Here is a 21,512-nt window from a genome sequence, read left to right as displayed (position 1 = left end):
AAATAAGACCCAGAGTCTCCTAACATAACAGAAAAAAAAATTTAGCATTCAATCAAGTATCACCTGTCATACCAGGAGCCAAAAAAATAACGATTTTGATGAGAGCAGACAATCAACAGATGTCAACCAAGACGAACCTCGGGTTGAAATTATCTGGCAAGGATTTTAAAGCAACTGACAAAAAAAAAAAAAAAAATGCTGCAACAAGCAATTTCAAGGTTTTTTGAAACTAATGAATAAATAGAAAATCTCAGCAAATAAATACAAGTTATCAAAAAGAATCGAATGGAAATTACAGAATTGAATAATACAATAACCAAAATAAAAACATAGTGATGAACACAATACCAGGATGGAGATAACAGAAGATAAAATGAGTGAAATGGAAGCTCGATTAATAGAATTCACCCAGGCTTGACAGAGACTGAGAGAGAAAGAGAAAAAAATGAGCAAAGTCTCAGGGGCCTGTGGGACAATAACAAATGATCCAATATTTGCATCATTAAAGTCTCAGAAGAAGAGAAGAAAGAGAATGGGGCTGAAATAATAGTTAAATGCTAATAATGGCTAAAACTTCCAAAACTTGGCAACAGACACTGACATACAAATTCAAAAAGCTGAGTGAACCCAAACCTGATAAACTCAAAGAAAATCATGTAAAGGCATATATCATAATTAAACTTTTGAAAAAAGATAAAAACAAAAATCATGAAATCGGCCAGAGAGAAAGAATGTGTTCCATATAGAGAAACACCAAATTAAATGAATACACGTTTCACATGTGACTCCATGGAGTCCAGAAGGAAGTGTCACAATATTTTTCAAGTACTGAAAGAAAAAGAAAACTGTCAACTGAAAACTTGATATCTGTTAAAACTATGTTTGATAATGAAGGGGAAATACAGACATTAGACAAAGAAAAACTAAAAGAACTTGTCAGTAGCAAACACATCCTTAAAGATCATCTAAAAAAAATTCTTCAAGTGGGCAGAGCAAGAAGGCCAAATAGAAGGCTCCACCTATCATTCCTCCTACAAGGACACCAATTTAACAACTATCTATACAAAAAAAAAGCAACATCGTAAGAACCAAAAATCAGGTGAGCACTCACAGTACCTGGTTTTAACTTCATATCACTGAAAGAGGCATTTAAGAGTGTAGGAAACACAGTTTTGAATCACCTTTGTCAACCCTCCCCAACCCCCAGCAGTGGCAGCATGGCATGGAGAGTCTGTGCATTTGAGGGAGGAAGAGCACAGCAATTGTGAGACACTGCATTGAACTCAGTGCTGCCCTGTCACAGCAGAAAGTAAAACAGGCAAACTAAGCTGATGCCTGCCCATGGGAGGAACGTTTAAACCAGCCCTAGCCAGAGAGGAATCACCCAGCCCAGTGGCCACGACTTGAGTTCTAGCAAGCCTTGCCACCATGAGCTAACATGCTCTAGGACCATAGATGAACTTGAAAGGCAGTCTAGGCCACAAGGACTGCAACTTCCAGATGAGTTCTAGTGTTAAACTGGGGTCAAAGTCAGTGGACGTGGGGAGACACACAACCTACTAAGACACCAGCTGGTGTGGCTAGGGGAGTGCTTGTGCCAACCCTTCCCCAACCCCAGGCTGCATAGCTCATGGCTCCAAAAGAGACCAGTTCCTTCTACTTGAGGAGAGAAGAGGCAAGAATAAACAGGACTTTGTCTTGAATCTTGGATACCAGCTCAGCCACAGTAGGAGAGAGTGCCAATCAGAGGTGTGAGGCCACCTTTCCAGGCCCTAGCTCACACATAACATTTCTAAACACACCCTGGGCCAGAAGGAAACCTATTGCCTTGAAGGGAAAGATCCAGTCCTGGCAAGATTGATCACCTGCTGACTAAAGAGCCTTTGGGCCCTGAGTAACCTGCAGTGATACCTAAGTAGTGTGTCACAGGCCTTGGGTGACACTTGGAAACTTGCTGGCTTCAGGTGAGATTCAGCACATTCTCAGCTGTGGTGGGTACAGGGCAAGACTCCTTCCACCTGACATAAGTGGAGGGAAAAGTAAAAGTGTTTTATCTAGTACCTTAGGTATCAGCTTGGCCACAGAGGTATAGTACACGAAGCAGGCCTTTGGGGACCCTGATTCTAGGCCTTAACTCTTGAATGGCATTTCTGGACCTGCCCTGGGCCATAAGGGAGTTCGCTGCCCTGAAGGATGAGTCCCAAGCCAAGCAACATTCACCACAAGCTGACTAAAGAGACCTTGGGCCTTAAGAGAACATCAGTAGTAAGCTTGGCAGTACTCCCTGTGGGCCAGTGGTGGTGGCGGCCATAGGGTGAGGCGCCTGTGCCTCTGGAAAGGGAAGGAAAGACTGGGAAGAACAGTGTCTTGTGGTCTGAGTACCAGCTCAGCCACAGTACAATAGGTAGACTTCTAAGGTACTTTACCCCAGTCCCTTGTTCCTGGATGGTACCCCTGGACCCACCCAGAAAACTCTCCAGAACATTAGACCGAGCAAAGATTTCTTGAATAGCACCCCACAAGCACAGGCAACCAAAGCAAAAATTGGCAAACAGGATCACATCAAGTAAAAAAGCTTGTGCAGAGCAAAGGAAACAATCAACAAAGTGAAGAGACAACCCACAGTATGGGAAAAATATTTGTGAACTACACATCTGACAAAGGATTAATAACCAGAATATATAAGGACCTCAAACAACTCTCTAGGAAAAAATCAATAGTTAAATTTAAAAATGGGCAAAAAATTTGAATAGACATTTCTCGAAAGAAGACATACAAATGGCAAACAGTCACATGAAAAAGTGCTCAGTATCCCTGATCATCAGGGAAATGCAAATCAAAACTACAATGAGATATCATCTCACCCTGATTAAAATGGCTTTTATCCAAAGGTTAGGAAATAACAAATGCTAGCAAGGATGTGGAGAAAAGGTAACCCTCATACACTGTTGGTGGGAATGTAAATTAGTACAACCACAAAGCAAAGGAGAACAGTCTGGAGGCTCCTCAAAAAACTATAAATAGAGCTACCATAAGATCCAGTGATCCCACTGCTCAGTATATACCCAAAGAAAGGAAATCAGTGTATTGAAGGGATATCTGCACTCTCGTGTTTATTGTAGCATTATTCACAGTAGCCAAGAATTGGAAGCAACCCAAGTGTCCATCAACAGATGAATTGATAAAAAAAAGTGCTACGTATACACAATGAAGTACTATTTAGCCATAAAAAATGAGATCCAGTCATTTACAACAACATAGATGTAACTGGAGGTCATTATGTTAAGTGAAATAAGCCAGGCATAGAAAGACAAGCATTCTGTTTCTCACTCATTTGTGTGATCTAAAAATTAAAGCAATTGAACTCATGAAGATAGAGAGTAGATGGATGGTTACCAGAGGCTAGGAAGGGTAGTTGGGGGTGGGGAAGAAGGGGGAGGGTTAATGCATGCAAAAATATAGTTAGAAAGAATAAACAATAATACCTAGTATTTACTATCACAACAAGGTGACCATAGTAAAAAATAATTTAATTGTACATTTTAAAATAACTAAAAGACTGTAACTGGATTATTTGTAACATGGGGATAAATGCTTGAGGTGATGGATACCTCATTTATCTTGATGTGATTATTAGTCATTGCATGCCTGTATCAAAATATCTCATGTAAACCTTAAATATATACACATACTATGTACTCATAAAAATTAAATATAACCAGGCGTGGTGGCTCACACCTGTAATGCCAGCACTTCGGGAGGCCAAAATGGGCAGATCACAAAGTCAAGAGACCGAGACCATCCTGGCCAACCTGGTGAAACCTCATCTCTACTAAAAATACAAAAATTAGCTGGGCGTGGTCGCACGTGCCTGTAATCCCAACTACTCGGGAGGCTGAGGCAGGAGAATCACTTGAACCCAGGAGGCGGAGGTAGCAGTGAGCCGAGATCGCGCCACTGTACTCTAGCCTGATGACAGAGTGAGACTGCATCTCAAAAAAAAAATTAAATATAATAAAGTTCTTCAGAAAGTCAGGAAATAATAAAAGAGAGAATCTTGGAGTATCAGAAAGAAAAAAATGGAGCAGGCTGAGCATGGTGGCTCACACCTGTAATCCCAGCATTTTGGGAGGCCAAGGTGGGAGGATTGCTTGAGCCCAAAAGTTTCAGACCAGCCTGCACAACACAGTGAAACCCCACCTCTACAAAAAATTAAAAGTGCGTGGTGGCAGGCGCGTGTAATCCCAGCTACTCAGGAGAATCGCTTGAACCCGGGAGGTGGAGGTTTCAGTGAGCCGAGATTGTGCCATCGCACTCCAGCCTGGGCGACAGAGGGAGACTCCATCTCAAAAAACAAAAAAAAAAAAAAAGAAAGAAAGAAAGAAAAGAAAAGAAAAAAAGAAAGAAAAAAAAATTAGCCAGGCTTGGTGGTGCATGTTTGTAGTCCAAGCAACTTGGGGGGCTGAGGTGGGAGGATCATTACAGCCCCATAAGGTTGAAGTTGCAGTGAGCCATGTTGACACCACTGAACTCCAACCTCGGCAACAGAGGAAGACCCTGCCTCAAAAAAGAGAAAGGAGGGAAGCAAGGAAGGAAAAAAGGAAAGGAGGAAGGGAGGGAGGGAGGGAGGGAGGGAGGAAGCCAAGAAGGAAGGAAAGGAGGAAAGGAGGGAGGGAGGGAGGGAGGAACAACAGAAATAGCAAAACACTAGCTACATACAATCAGCTATATTTTTCCTCATAAGTTTTATAAATTATATTTGATGATGAAAGCAAGAATAATAACATCCTTAGATACTCAAGACAGTAATATTAAAAGGAGGGAAAGAAAAAAAGACTCGAATGGAAATGAAGCTTCTACACTTCACTTAAAGTGACAAAATGTTTATGCCACTAGAATATTATATCACATATGTATATTGAAGTATCCAGAAAAACCACTACAATAATTATGCAAAGAGATGCACACAAAATAGTATAAATAAATCAAGATGCAATCCTAAAATAACCTTCAATTAACCTACAGGAATGCAAAAATGAGAAATAGAAGTATGAGAAACAAAGAGAACAATGAGAAAACAAATAATAAACAAGCAGACAAGTTACAGCATATACAAATTAACTTAAATATAAATAGCCTAGATACAACAATCAAAAGACAGAGGTCGAAAATATGGGGAAGGGAACCATTGCCCAACTATATGCTGCTGCTTAGAAAAAACTCAGTTTAAATTCAAGGCCATAGTAGGGTGAAAGTAAACGAATAGGAAAAAACATAGTATTCAAATTTTACTTAGAAAAAAAGTGCAAAAAGCTGCATTAATATCTAACAGAGGCTTCAGTGCAAGAAAATCACCATGCACAAAGAGGGATATTATATATAATAAAAGGATCAATCTACCAGAAAGGAATAATGATCATAAATATGTCCATAATAAACCTGTGGAAATTAACACACTTCTAAATAATCCAGGAGTCAAAGAGAAACTTTTAAAAAAATTAAATACATAGAACTGAGTCAAAATAAAAATATAACATATAAAAATTTGTAGGACACAGCTAAAGCAGTGCTGAGGGTCATTTATAACGTTACATGCTTACATCACAAATGAGAAATTTTCTCAAACTCATTATCTAATTTCCAATATCAAAAACTAGAACAAGAGCAATATTAATTCAAATCAAGCAGAAGAAAAGAAATAATAGAGAGCAGCAATCAACAGAATTTAAAATAAAATGAAAGGAAAGTCAATGATAGAAAGCTGATTCTTTGGAAAAAAAATCAATAAAGTTGATAAACCACTAGCAATACTTTTAAAAAGGACAAAATACACACGTTCGACATCAGAAATGAAAGAAAGGATATCACTACAGATGCAGCAGCTTATTATTTATTTTAAAATAATCAGAAAAAATTTCTAACAGCTCTAAAATCATAAATTTGACAACTTAGAATTGGAAGAATTCTGTGGAAATCAGAAACTACAGTAACTCAACCAACATAATAATATAGGCAGTAAGCCCTGTAAGCATCGAAAAATTAAATTCATAATTTAAAACATTCTGAAAGAAAAATCTCCAGGCCAGACAGTTCCACTAGAGAATTCTACCATTTAAATAATTGCTATCAATATTAAATAAGCTCTTCTAGAATATAGAAGAGGGAGCATTTCCAAATTCATTTTATGAGGCTGGCACTATCCTAATAGCTAAACCATACAATGACAATTTAAAAAAGCAAACAAATCAATCAATCAATCAAACTATAAACCAATATCACTAATAAACTGGGAAACAATAATCCCTAATAAAACATGAGCAAATCAAATTCCAGAATATATAAAAAGAATGATAGATGATGACTAAAATGGATTTATTTCATGTATACAAGGGCAAGACTGATTCAACACTAAGAAATTAACCAATGTAATCCATCATATCACTAAGTTACGGAAAAAAAATATGATCATGTAAATTGACACAGAAAATGCATCTGACAAAATTTAACACTCCTTTATAATAAAAACTCTTAGCAATTTAGAATAGATGGGAATTACTTCAACTTGATAAAGGCCAACCGAAAATACTGACAGCTAAAACCAAGGAAAGGATGTCTCACTGTTTTTTTTTTTTTTATTTGTTTTGTTTATTTTTTTGAGACAGAGTCTCACTCTGTCACCCAGGCTGAAGTACACTAGCATGATTTCAGCTCACTGCAACCTCCACCTCCCAGGCTCAGGTGATTCTGGTGCCTCAGACTTCCAAGTAGCTGAGATTACAAGTGTGCACCACCACACCCAGCTAATTTTTGTATTTCTAGTAGAGACAAGGTTTCTCCACGTTGGCCAGGCTGGTCTCGAACTCCTGGCCTCAAGTGATCCACCTGCCTCAGCCTCCTGAAGTGCTGCGATTACAAGCGTGAGCCACCAAGCCCAGCTTCACCATTCTTACACAACATAATACTGAAAGTTCTAGCCATGGAAATAAAGAAAGAAAAAAAGGTAAAAAGCATATGCTTTTGAATGGGAAAAAAACACACAAACGAACTATCCCTGTCTACAGATGACATGATTAACTACATATAAGATGGCAAGGAATCTAAAAACCATACAAAAACCTCCTAAAAAGGGAGTTCAGCAAGGTCAGAGGATACAATGTCAACAAACAAAAATCAATCACTTCTCTGTATATAGCAACAAGGAATATGCAGTAAGCAAAATTAAAAACACAATATTATTTGCAATCACTCCAAAGAAAATGAAATAGTTATACTAACAACACATGTAGAGAATCTCTGGGCTGAAAATTACAAAATAGTGATAAAAGAAATCAAAGAAGACCCAAATAAATGGAAAGACATAGCACATTCATGTTTGGGGAGAATTACCATAGTAAAGATGTCTATTTCCCTCAAATTGATCTATAAGCTAAGCTCAATTATTCTCAAAAGCCCAGCAAGTTTTTTTTTTTTTTGCAGGCTCAGAAAGATTATTCTAAAATTTACATGGAAAGGTAGAGATATTTTGATAACTAAACTAATGGTGACAAAGAAGAATAACACGTGAGGAATTATTCTACATGATATTAAGAATTACTATATAGCAAAGGTAATTAAGGTAGCATGATGTTGGCAAACGTATGGATACACAGATGAATGGAAAAAAATGCAGAACACAGAAATAGACCAATGCAGATTATGTTGAAGTGACCTTTTTCAAGGGTACACAATTCAATGGAGGAAAATAGCTTTTTCAACAAATTTGGTCAGAGCAATTGAACATCTATAGGCAATATTTAGAACCTCAATGTAAGTCCTACTTTACATAAAAATTGACTCAAAATATAGCATAGACTTAAATGTAAAACTTTAAAAGTTAAAAATAGAATGAAATCTTCAACCATTATGATCAAGGATTAGGCAAAGAGTTCTTAGACTTAACACTAAAAGCAGTACTAATTAAAGGAAAATTGATAAATTGGACATCATTGAATGTTTAAAAAAAAAAACCCTTTTGTTCTACAAAATACCCTGTTAAAAGGATGAAAAGTCAAACCTCAAACTGGGAGAACATATTTGCAAGCCACATAACCATCAAAAGACTTGTATCCAGAATATACAAAGAAATTGCAAAACTCAAAGAGCAATGTAATCAGAAAATGAGAAAAACACATTAACAGAGATTTCACTAGAGAGGGTACTCAGATGGCAAAGCAGCACCTGAAAATATATTGTCAACATCATTATTCTTTGGGGAAATGCAAATTAAAACTATGGAGAGATTCCATTAAATATCTATCAGAATAGCTAAAATTTTTAAATCGTGATGAAAGCAAAAAATACTGGCAAAGATATCATAAAAGTGGATTACTCATGTATCACTCTTTGAAATGTAAAATGGTACAGGCGCTCTGAAAAGCAATTTGGGATTTTCTATTAAACAAAATATGTAATTACTATATGACCCTACAATTACACTCATGAGCATTTATCCCAGAAAAAATAAAAACTTATGCTCAGACAAAACTTGTACAAGAATATTAAAGCAGCTTATTTGTAACAGCTAAAAACTGGAATCTGTCCCTTTGTTCTTCAACAGATCAATTGTTAAACAAATTGTGATATATATATATATATATATAATAGAATACTACTCAGCAATAAAAAGGAACAAAATATTGATACATTCAACAACTTGGCTGAATCTCCTGCAAGATTTTGCTGCAAGAAATTTTGCTGCAAGAAAAAAACAGAAGGCTACATGGGGTGTGATTCAATTTATGTAATATATTTGAGATGACAAAAATTTTAGACATAGAAGACAGATTAGCAGTATCCACAGTTTAGGGTTCATGGGTGTGAGGCAGAAGGGAAGTAGATACAATTGTAATAAAGCAACAGGAGGGATTTTCTTGTAGTATTGAAGCTGTTCATTATCTTGACTGTGATGGTGGATACAAGAACCTACACAGGTGATAAAAAATGTGTAGAAATTAATAACACACATGCACACACACATATACACACACACACACACCCCTTCCTTCAGTCCTGTCCATCACACCAAAAGAGGGGCAGTGCTGTCCTTATATTGCAACCATGGTGAGAAATAGACTTCCGATGAGAGAGGGCATGTACTCTGGAAACAAGAAAAAAATCTGTTTTCAAGGACAGAAGTATCTTCAACCTGTCTCTCCATACATACCACAAACAAGCAAATCTGAGTGCCAGTCATAGATATGTCAAAGTGCAGAATGCATCCAAAATGGTTCTACTTAAATTGCAAAACACAAATTAAATATTTATACTGGGTTAATAGCTTGTTTTCTTCCTACCATGTGTCTACTGTTTGATTCCTATGCAAAATGGGATGATGTGCTAAATCAGAACTTCTCAACAACACAAAGAAACAAAATAATTGAAGATCTAAATTTAGTTTATAGAAATGAAAAAGAAAGGGAATTTTTTTTTTGAGACAGGGTCTCACTTTTTCACCCAGGCTGGAGTGCAGTGGCGTAATCTCGGCTCGCTGTAGCCTCTACCTCTTGGTTCAAGTGATCCTCTTGCCTCAGCCCTACAAGTAGCTGGGACTACAGGCATGCGCCACCACTCCCAGGTATTTTTTTTTTTTTTGTATTTTTTGTAGAGGTGGGGTTTCACCATGTTGCCCAGGCTAGTCTCCAACTCCTGAGCTCAAGTGATCCACCTGCCTTGGCCTCCCAAATACGCCTTTGCACGTATCCTTGCTACGTGCTAGGATTACAGGCATGAGTCACCACACCCAGCCTGAATAAAAGGGAATTTTTTAAAAGGTATATATCTAATACCATGTAATCTGCAGAAAATATTCCAAATTAATTCTGTAGGTGGTGGGCAAATAGAGGCAAAAGAAAACACCTATGGAAACCACATTCTGCTGGGGAAAAGGAGGATCATACATGTATGTATATAAATAAAGAAACACTTTAAATTTTAACACTAACTTTGATAGATAAATTTATGATGAACAGAAATATACTTTTTAATATTAAAAAACAACAAATGAATCATCATTCATCCTGGTTAAATAATTTATAACAACCAAGTCAGTCACTTAGCTCTTTTTTATACTTACACTCATCCATATTTTTCAACCAGTCTCAGAAGAACCGCATTTTGATTTTTTTGACACCAAACATTTGCCTAATTTAAAATTTAGTGAAGTGAACCTGACAATACTTTAAAATTAAATTAAAATGTGAATACAAGTTTGCAAAAATTCAATTATTAATACATTCAATTGTTGAATGTTGTTTTTTTAATAAAAATAACAGAATGAGGTTTCATTTCTTACAAACACTACAATTTTCTAAAAATGTGTCCTTTAAGTTCAACTGTAAGGAAACTATGTCAGAAAAAATACAGAATATTACTTTGACCCTCATTTTTATTTAAAGAGTATTCAAAATGTCAGCATGATCTATGAAGATTACATACCAAATTAGAGGAAATTCTGTTGTTTTATTTTCTGTTGAAATAAGTAGTCGGTCAAAAGTGTCTTCGTCTTTATCAGGATGATATTCCACCATAGCTGTCATCTGAAGGCCAGAAGCAAGTTCCTTATCCAGACTGGTCAACATCAGTTTGAACTTCAGTGGGAGAAAGAGAATTAAATTATACATCTTAACTCCTTATTAAAAAAAAATACCATGGCCAGGCACAATGGCTCACGCCTGTAATCCCAGCACTTTGGGAGGTGGAGGCCAGCGGATCATGAGGTCAGGAGATCGAGACCATCCTGGCCAACATGGTGAAACCCCTTCTCTACTAAAATACAAAAAATTAGCTGGGTGTGGTGGTGCGCAACTGTAGTCCCAGCTACTCAGGAGGCTGAGGCAGGGGAATTGTTTGAACCCAGAAGGTGGAGCTTGCAGGGAGCCGAGATCGCGCCATTGTACCCCAGCCTGGGTGACAGAGCAAGACTCGGTCTCAAAAAATAAATAAATAAATAAATAATGTGAGCAACTATAGTTAGGAGTGTTATATTATTATCAAAATACAGGCTCTATTCCTGCCCTAATGCCAAAGACTTTCTAATTTTAATTTTATTTTTAATTGACAAATAATTGTATATATTCGTTGAGTACAATATGATGTACTAAATGCAGGTATACATTCTGGAATGAGCAAATCAGGCTAATTAACATATCCATCACATCACTTATTTATTTGTACTGGGAACATTTAAAATCCATTCTTTTAGCAATTTTGAGATATACAATACGTTATTATTATTTTTTTTTTTTTGAGATGGAGTCTCACTCTGTTGCCCAGGCTGGAGTGCAGTGGCGTGATCTCTGCTCACTGCAAACTCCGCCTCCCGGGATCACACCATTCTCCTGCCTCAGCCTCCCGAATTGCTGGGACTACAGGCGCCCGTCACCACACCCAGCTAATTTTTTGTATTTTTTTAGTAGAGACGGGGTTTCACTGTGTTAGCCAGGATGGTCTCGATCTGCTGACCTCATGATCCACCAGTCTCGGCCTCCCAAAGTGCTGGGATTAAAGGCGTGAGCCACCGCGCCCAGCCATACAATACTTTATTATTAACTATAGTCACCTTGCTGTACAATAGATCACCAGAACTCATTCTTCCTGTTTAACTGAAACTTTGTACCCTCTGACCAACATTTTTCCTTTCTCTGCCCACCCCAACCCTCAGCCTTTGGTAACCACCATTCTACTCTCTACTTCTATGAGTCTGAATTTTTATATTTCACATATAAGTGAGAGCATGTGATATTTGTCTTATGTATCTAAAGGCAAAGACTTAATGCTTATGTTTATACCTATCTGATTCTAGATATTTAAGATATGCTTTCAAGAGTACACAATTTGAATCTGACAATGTAGGTAGCTAAGAAACATATAAATGCCGATGGGCTACTTTAAAAATATAAGATACTTATAGAACTAACGTGGCTTCTATTCTAAGAAGCTTAAAATCTGAATACAGAAAAAGGGAAGAACAACCTAATAAAAATGTTGCTCAATCATATACATACATAACATATACCCACATGCACGTACGTGTGTGTGTGTGTATGTATACTTTTTTTTTTTGAGATGGAGTCTCGCTCTGTCGCCAGGCTGGAGTGCAGTGGCGCAATCTCAGCTCACTGCAACCTCCACCTCCCAGGTTCAAGCAATTCTCTTGCCTCAGCCTCCTGAGTAGCTGGGACTACAGGTGTGCGCCACCATGCCTAGATAATTTCTGTATTTTTAATAGAGACGGGCTTTCACCATGTTGGCCAGGATGGTTTTAATCTCTTGACCTCGTGATCTGCCTGCCTCGGCCTCCCCAAGTGCTGGGAATCACAGGCATGAGCCATCATGCCCAGCCCTCATATGTATATTTTATATGCTTTATCCATGGGAATTTGAGCTTCATAACTTGGAGGAAATATCAAAGAAGAATATAACAAAGAGGATAAAAACACTTTTGTTCTAGTAAGACGTTTGCTAGATGCCAGGAAAAATATAAAGGGAAGAAAAGAGAAATAATATCTATTACGTATTTATAATGCGTCAAGCATGTTACATGTATTATCTTATGTAAATACACTTCTACAGTCCTGTGAGGCTGATATTAAGGCTCTCAGTATATAGATGAGGGAACTGGGACATGTAAAGTATAATTAATGTCTGAAGTCACTCAGGAAGTAAAGACTCAAAAACATATCTATCTGACTCTAAATCATAAGCACTTCCTCCCTTTCAACTGGAAAGAGTCCCTCTCCTGAATATATAATCTCTTTAAGGAAGCAGACTACAAACCCCTTGAAAATTAAATATAAGCCAGGGACTAGTTAAGCGCCATATGAGTGATACAGACATAAGTGTCATGAAAATCCATGAGAGGACATGATTATTGTGGGCTAGAAAGGAGTGTGCCTGGCCTAGTCTTAGAGAATGGATATTAAAGGTGGAGAAGAAGCGAGGAAGGTGCTCATTATATGTGTAAAAATATCTCAGACACAAGCAGAAACAAGAATAAGCAAAATAGTCTCTCAGAAAGCAGATAATAAGCCAGCCTCCCTGGGCAAGAGTCCTCAATCAGAAATAATGAAGGTTATGTTGAAAATGATTATTCAGGGATTCTAATGTGAGGCTGAGTCTAAATAGTGCTTTGCAGCAATTAAGGATACAGAGAAGTGGAGTGATTTGGAAGTAACACTGATGTGGGAGCTTCATGCTTTCAGCAAACAATGCTGATACCTCCTAACTACCACATTCGAACTCTCAACCCTCCTGCAATTTATAGAACAGAAGGAAAACAAGGGATACAATATTTTCCACATAAGCCTTTAGGTGTTGGAAGTCCACATATCAGGTTTGACTATCTTCTTATAAGTAAGCTATAGTTTCAAGAAGGAAAACCAATACTTCAGAACCATGTGCTTTTGGTCAAACTGCAGGTTGCTGAGCACTCTTAGTGAGATGCAAATGTGTGCAAGGCACCATCCCTACTCTTAGAAGTTTATGAGCTGAAAATGGAGGCAGTGCTAACATTTAACAAGAGGCATAGCGACACAAATTCAAACTATAAGGAATGTCTGTAAATGAAAATGGTATCTAGTAAGACAGAAATAATTTGGGGATAAAATAATAAGAGACTTCTTAGAGAAAATGAGAACTCACATTGACCTTAAAAGATGGATGGGATTTGGAAAGGGATGATTCTTGCAGATGACAGGGTATGAAAATGTGGGTGAGAAGAAAAAGAAGTCTGAGTCATAAGGGAGAGGGGGCAGGTATAAGTAAGGCTGGTCTGACCAGACCAGAGGCCACACAAGCCATAAAAACACTCTTAGATGGATAGTGTTGGTGAGATTGAAGGATGTTATTGAAAATCAGTAATAGTACTATCAATTCTATTTTCTTTGAAGATAAAGTATGTGTCTTCTTATTTTTCTACCAGCAATCTATGACACATAGTGGGTATTCAATACATAGGGTCAATGCAGGTTCTTGAGTCTGGGTGAAAAACAAGCACTGCTATATGTTAGAGGAATCATTTTCTGAGTAATTATAATAGTGATGATGACAATGACCTTTCCACAGCACCTTGTTTTTACTTTTTCTTATCCCCCACCCCCACAAGATGTACTTTTCACTATTTATCTAATTCCCTTTATGAAGGATCAGGAGTGCATTTCATAGTTGTGCAACAAAGGAAAATTCACACTGATATTGGCTTCTAACTACTAAGCATATCTGGATGTTCTCTTGTCAATATCAAGACTTGTAGAATGAATTGTTTTCCATTATATCCTAGATATAAACTGAAATAAAACCAATTATAATATTTTTCTTCTTACTGCACAGAAACCATCCATACAAGTGTCCCCTGAACATCCATAAAATAGTGGTTGTCCACATCCAAACATTACCACCAGCTTGTTTCAAAAGAAAGTGTTTCCAGATACACATTTAATTGTTCAATAAATATGTGCTAAGGTAGTGAAATAACACAGCCTTTCCCTAATTTTACAGTATCTGGAGTAAGCAAGTACTTTTTGATTTAAAGAGGAGTTAATAGTCTCTTGAGATACACTTTGTAATAAAAATATTTAAATATGAAAATCATTAAAACATGATTCCATTTATATGAAAGCCAAGGACAGGCCAAACTAATCTATGGTGTTAGAAATCAGAATAGTGGTCAGTTCCACAGGGTGATTACTCCAGGTACTGTAAGGAAGAAGCACTGGGAATCTTCTGGGGTGGTGAACATATTCTATTATTTGATCCAGGTGGTAGCTAATGGAGATTATCTATCTAGCTATCTATCTACACACACACGTATTTATTTTTTTGTAAATTCATCAAACTTTACTTTTGAGATCTGTGCACTTTAGTGTAAGTAAATAATACATCGATTTTTTTAACAGAGCAAAAATTAGAACATGGAAGTCCTTTTTCTCATTGTTCTTCTAATCATTAACATAGGTTTTTCTACATATGTACAAAGAAATATATGTAAATTTAATCTAAAATTATGGACATCTTTTTTTCTGCACAGATAGTCCAGCTGTATTCAACACTATTTTTTATCAGGAATATCTCTTGAACTTTTCAGTTATTTATTGCTTACATTTCAAAAGTTCTTATCACATTTCCTATATCAAAAATTTGCCTGAGAAAATGTGATCATACTGAACTAATAACCATCCATTCACACACATGATGTAAAATAACACAGTGAGATACAGAGGAAATTCTGCCCACTTTAAATTAGAAGATAGAAACACCCTCTCAGAACATTAACTTTCTTGATGGTTAGATCTGTACTAAAACCCCCTCATTAGTTTCTAAGTTCTATGAGGGCAGGGCTGTGTCCATTCTGTATTCCTCATGTCTATTACCTTAATAGTTACTAGTCTATTACCTTAATAGTAATAAGGTAATATAGTATAATAAGGTAATAAGGTAATAATAAGGTACTTATAATACTTATAATATTAATATTAATATAATAATATTACTAATATATTAATAACAATTATAGTAATTATAATATTGATAGAATAATATAATACTTATAATAAGTATAATAAGGTAATAATATTAAGGTAATAGTCTATTACCTTAATAGTTAAGTAGGTGCTTAACAAATGTTTGTTAAAATATGAAATAATGAACCTTTCCACTAATCCTACAGTTCCTAGAGTTATCAGGCACTTTATGATTCAAAGGACAGTTAATAGAGAATGTTGTTCTCATAATTCTTAAGGCAACAGCAAAATCATAAAACCAAGTTGCACAGATTTTGGGATTGTTAACAAGTTTCTAAACCCAGGTTGAAGAAACGGGGAGGCTCTAGGTCAGCTTTTCTCCACCCTGCCCTCCCCATCTCCTAATCCTAAACAAAACAGAAAACAAAGGGAAAAAAAAAGAGCACACACACAGAAACCTGTCACTGTTTCCCAGGAAGCCCAATCCTCCCTCCATCCCCGCAGGAGCCAGATGACTATTCCCTGGGGCAAAGAGAGACGCCATGTGAGGAGGCGCTCTCAAAAGGTCCCGCTCCCAGCACCCCTTAGTGTGTCACCTGTGGCTTCATGGGCTCCTTAAATCGGATTTTCTGGTTCCAGCGGCAAAGATTATGCACAGTAATTGGGAGGCGGTACACCCTCCCGGCCATCGTGTCCAGGAACTTCACCTCAGCGGAGATCACCCGCAGCTGCATGTCTCTCCCCGAGCTATCCATATCCCGGCGGACGAGGGAACCCCTTTGGGTGTTCATGGCTGCCCTCTCGGTAGCCAGAAAACAGATGTGGATCCGTCCGGCCAAGGATTAGCATCGACGACCGTCGCTAGGCAACCATCAGACGCCAAGCTCTAGTTTCAAGCCCTGCTCTCATTGGCGCCTCCCAACCTGCGCGAGTTGCTAACGCGAACAGAATAACCCTCAGGTCACAGGTGTCACCAGAGTAACTGAAAAACACGCTGTGGCAGCCCAAACGTCAGAGGCACCTCACTTTGCCATGGCCTGGCACGGTATTAAAATCACAGAGGCTTAGTGGGCATTTTCCTGGACCTCTCTTAAGACCAAGTTTAAAGTACCGCGCATTTTAAAGAAATCTGCCCACAGATGCACTGTAAACTGGCCTTATAATTCAATTAAAATTTAAATTTACAAAGAAAAAAAAAGATCAGTGAAAGTGATGTGCCCACGTGGTCTATTAAGGCAGCAAGATATAACAGAAAGGGAGAAACATAGGAGAAACAAAGTCAGTGTCTCATAGATGTCCTGCTCAGAGGTCTTTACGTCAGCGTTTCTGAATCAGAATGTTTCTTAAAATAGCAAAATATTGGATTAATATGAATACCAATCAGTAGCGATGGATAAAATAACTTACTGTTTATTTATGATGAATAATAACGTAGATCTGTGTTGACATAAGAGATATCCATTATACAGTATTAAATTTTAAAATTGACCAAACGGTATGCATATTGTGACACCTGTATCTTTTTAAATGCACACACACACACACACACACACACACAATGTAAAAGCAATCCTCTGGGTCTTTTGTTAAAATGCAGATTCTGTTTCAGTATGTCTGAAGCAAGGTCTAAGTATCTGTATTTATGACAAGCAAGCTCCCAGGTGATTACAAGGCTTCTGGTTCCGGGGCCACACATTGAATATAGAGGCTTTAGGAATCTTGTTAACTATTCCAGGGTCCTCCTTTGTGAAATGGTGTTACTCAGGAGATAGAGATCACACATCTTCGCTGCTAGATGAGGACTTTTCCAACAAACTCATATTCACATTGCCCAGTCCCTACTCTCTCCTCGTCCTTCTTCTATTATCTAAGAGTTTCAAAATATACCACGCGCTTTCATTTCCTCCTTGCTACTGCAGATTATGTTCACTCTGAGGAGAATGGCCTCTCCGTCTGCCAGCCAGTTAGTCATTCTTCAACAGTAAAACCTTTCCCACAACACTTTTACAAGGTTCTCACAGTACCAAGATGATAAAGAATTTCTTGCTTCATTTTCCACAAGGGTGCAGAGATTAATAAGTAGTTCTAAATACAAAGACAAGTAGTCACATTTCTTGGAACTGCTGTCAATAGTTGAAAAACAGCAGAAGTGGTGATTATTATTTGTAAATTCTTAGGAATTGATAGATGCAAACCATCGACATTATCTTTCAAAATTCTATATATCTTGGTTTAACAAGTGGGAGATGTGAATCATGGCTGGAATTTTTATACTAGTCGCTACTACCATATCACAATACAAATCCCATCCATGCTCCTGAGCCCCTACGCAGGACAATTCTACAGCACTGAAATAACAATAGCTCATATAACTTGACTGAATCAAGACCACAGTTCATACAAAGCCCCTCAATCAATTTCTGAAAAAATTGGAAACTCCAAAGAAGCTCAAAACTCCCTAACTTTTTACGCTCAAGGAGAAAACCCAAGTCTGGACTTTATGTATAATCCAAAGATATGGCAATAAAAATCAAATGAAGAACAATTTTGTTTATCTGTTCTGTTGGTATTCTCATCAACAAAGGAGGAATGTCACATAGCTCTACAAGTTCAACAAGCCTAAAGCTCAATCCATTGTCCTTAGTAATTATACATAAACCTTCTTGGCTTCTTATATATTCTTTTATCCACTCAAACTATTAATTTTAGATGAAATATTCTAATATTTGCATCACATGTTTAGCTCTAAACTCTCTCATTCAGTTTCTATTTTCAAAGAATGGCCATATAAAGACTTTTTAATGTTTTCAATTTTTAATTTTTGTGGGTATATAGTAGGTGTATATATGTATGGGTTACATAAGATGGTTTGATACAGGCATGTAATGTGAAATAAGTACATTATGGAGAATAGGGTATCCATCACCTCAAGCATTTAGCTTTTGTGTTACAAACAATTCAATTACATTCTTTTAGTTATTTTTAAATGTACAATTAAGTAATTATTGGCTATAGTCAAGTCACCCTGTTGTGCTAGCAAATAGTAGGTCTTATTCATTCTTTTAAATGATTTTTAATACACATTAAAACATCCCCGCCTCTCCCAATGCCCCCCACTACCCTTCCCAGCCTCTGGAAATCATCCTTCTACTCTCTTTATGCATGAGTTCACTGTTTTGATTTTTAGATCCCACATATAAGTGAGAACATGCAATGTTTCTCTTTCTGTGCCTCGCTTATTTCACTTGACATAATGATCTCCAGTTCCATCCACATTGTTGCAAATGACAGGACCTCATTTCTTTTTTATGTCTGAATAGTTCTCCATTGTGTATATGTACCCCATTTTTCTTTATCCATTTATCTGTTGACGGACACTTAGGTTGCTTCCAAGTCTTAGCTATGATGAACAGTGCTGCAGCAAACATAGGAGTGCAGATGCCTCTTTGATATACGGATTTTCTTTCTTTCAGGTATATACCCAGCAGTGGGATTGCTGGATCACATGATAGGTCAGTTTTTAGTTTATTGAGGAATCTCCAAACCGTTCTTCAGAGTGATTGTACTAATTTACATTCCCACCAACAGTGTATGAGGATTCCCTTCCAGCATTTATTATTGCCCGACTTTTGGATAAAAGCCATTTTATTTGTGGGGAGATGATATCTCATTATAGTTTTCATTTGCATCTCTCTGATGATCAGTGATGTTGAACACCTTTTCATGTGACTACCATTTATATGTCTCTTTTTGAGAAATGTCTGTTCAAATTTTTGTTCATTTCATGATTGGATCATTAGGTTTTTTTTCTTATAGAGTTGTTTGAGCTCCTTATATATTCTAGTTATTAATCCCTTGTTAGATGGGTAGTTTGCCAATATTTTCTCCCATTCTGTGTGTTGTCTCTTCACTTTGTGGATTATTTCCTTTGCTGTACATAAGCTTTTTTACTTGACGTGATCCTATTTGTCAATTTTTGCCTTGCTTGCCTGTACTTGTGGGGTACTACTCAATAAATTTTTGCCCAGAACAGGACCCTGGAGAATTTTCTCAACGCTTTCTAATAGCAGTTTTATAGTTTGAAGTCTTAAATTTAAGTCTTTAACCCATTTTGATTTGGTATTTGTATATGATGAGATATATGGGGCTTGTTTTCTTCTGCATATGGACATCCAGTTTTTCCAGCACCATTTATTAAAGAGACTGTCTTTTCCGCAGTGTATGTTCTTGGCACCTTTGTCAAAAGTGAGTTCACTGTAGGTATATGGATTTGTTTCTGGGTTCTCTCTTCTGGTCCATTGTTCTATGTGTCTGTCTTTATGCCAGTATCATGCTGCTTTGGTTACTATAGCTCTGTGGTATAATCTGAAGTAAGGTAATGTGATTCGTTCTGTTTCTTTCTTTTTACTTAGGATAGTTTTGTCTACTATGGGTCTTTTGTGGTTCCATATAAATTATAGTATTTTTTTTTCTATTTCTGTGAAGAATGTCATTGGTATATTGACAGGGATTACATTGAATGTGCAGATTGCTTTGGGTCTTATGGACATTTTAACAATATTGATTCTTCCAATCCTTTAACATGGAATATTTTTCCATTACTTTTTTGTGTCCTCTTCATTTTTTTCATTAGCATTTCACAATTTTAATTTTAGAGATCTTTCATTTCTTTGGTTAATCCCTAGATATTTAATTTTGTTTGTGGCTATTACAAGTGGGATTACGTTTTAAATTTCTTTTTCAGATTGTTCACTGTTGGCATATAGAAATGCTACTGATTCTGTATGTTAATTTTGCATCCTGCAATTTTACTGAATTTGTTTATCAGTTCTAATAGGTTTTTTCCTGGTGTCTTCAGATTTTTTTTCCAAATATAAGATCATATCATCCCAAACAGAGATAATTTGACTTCTTCCATTCTATTTATTTCTCTTGTCTGATTGCTTTAGCTCATATTTCCAGTATTATGTTGACTAAGAGTTCAAGGCTTTTTACTGAAATATAAGCTATTTTTAGCCAAATTTTCAACCACGTGTATTTATGTAATTACTTTAAAGTTGAACAAATAACACAAAATGACAAGAGATTTTGCATAATCGTAATTAAAATATAAATAGTATTATATATGTTATACATATATATTTATATATTTTTAAAAATCTTCTGGGGACTTCATGAAGAATAATGTTGATTATATACCATGGATTAAATATTTATGTGCATTTTTGTGCATATTTCCAAGACAGCATAGTTGGCAAGAACTTGTATGTAAAAGTCAAAGAAGGTGTTCTTACTGAAACAATGTATATATTATAAATAAGGTTAAACTTTATTATTATAGCGAATGATGAACAGTGCTATTATGGGGCCATTGAAGTTAAGGAGAGACATCCTAAATGTTCAATTCAGACTTGCCATTCTACTCTGAATTAATTTATGAAAAAATATAACTCTCATCTAATAACTATAAAAGTTGCCATGTGAACTAGAAATCAAAGGCTCTACTTCATACATAGCTAGAGGAAATTCTAATGAAGTCTAGAATTTCTGAACACCAAGGCAGGGATAACAGTGAGGAAGTATGCAAAATTATCCTTAGTAGAATGTTTAGATATTTACTTTTAGATCTGCTTAAAGGACTGAAAAAAATGATTTCAAAGATCAAATAATTTATTTAAAATGCAGTCTGCATGCAATCAAGAAAAATCTACTATAGTGGTTAGAGTACTGACTTAGATGTTACTGAAATAGGATAAAAAGATTTCCTCTAGGCACACAGCCATAAAATGAAACAAAATAATGGCTTTTGAAGCAACTTGGATGGAGTTGGAGGCTGCTATTCTAAGTGAAGTAACTGAGGAATGGAAAATCAAATATCCTATGTTCTCACTTATAAGTAAGAGCAAAGCTATGAAGATGCAGAGGCATAACAATGATATAATGGGCCAGGAGTGGTGGCTCACGCCTGTAATCCCAGCACTTTGGGAGGCCGAAGCAGGTGGATCACCTGAGGTCAGG

At 36.7% G+C, this 21,512-nt stretch overlaps 1 protein-coding gene across 1 annotated transcript in view; it reads right to left on the bottom strand.

The window, feature by feature from the left end:
- The window catches only part of CFAP47 (cilia and flagella associated protein 47), a 455,521-nt gene extending 439,230 nt beyond the window's left edge, over positions 1 to 16,291 (bottom strand). The window contains 2 exon segments of the mRNA XM_063634578.1: positions 10,474 to 10,625; positions 16,091 to 16,291. Of these exon segments, the coding sequence (XP_063490648.1) occupies positions 10,474 to 10,625; positions 16,091 to 16,285 (347 nt within the window). The 5' untranslated portion in view covers positions 16,286 to 16,291.
- Positions 16,292 to 21,512: the final 5,221 nt, after the last annotated feature.

Source organism: Symphalangus syndactylus, chromosome X (assembly GCF_028878055.3).
Source record: "Symphalangus syndactylus isolate Jambi chromosome X, NHGRI_mSymSyn1-v2.1_pri, whole genome shotgun sequence".
Lineage (NCBI taxonomy): Eukaryota > Metazoa > Chordata > Mammalia > Primates > Hylobatidae > Symphalangus > Symphalangus syndactylus.
Note: the sequence above shows the minus strand (reverse complement) of the source record. Positions and strands in the feature narration are given on the sequence as shown.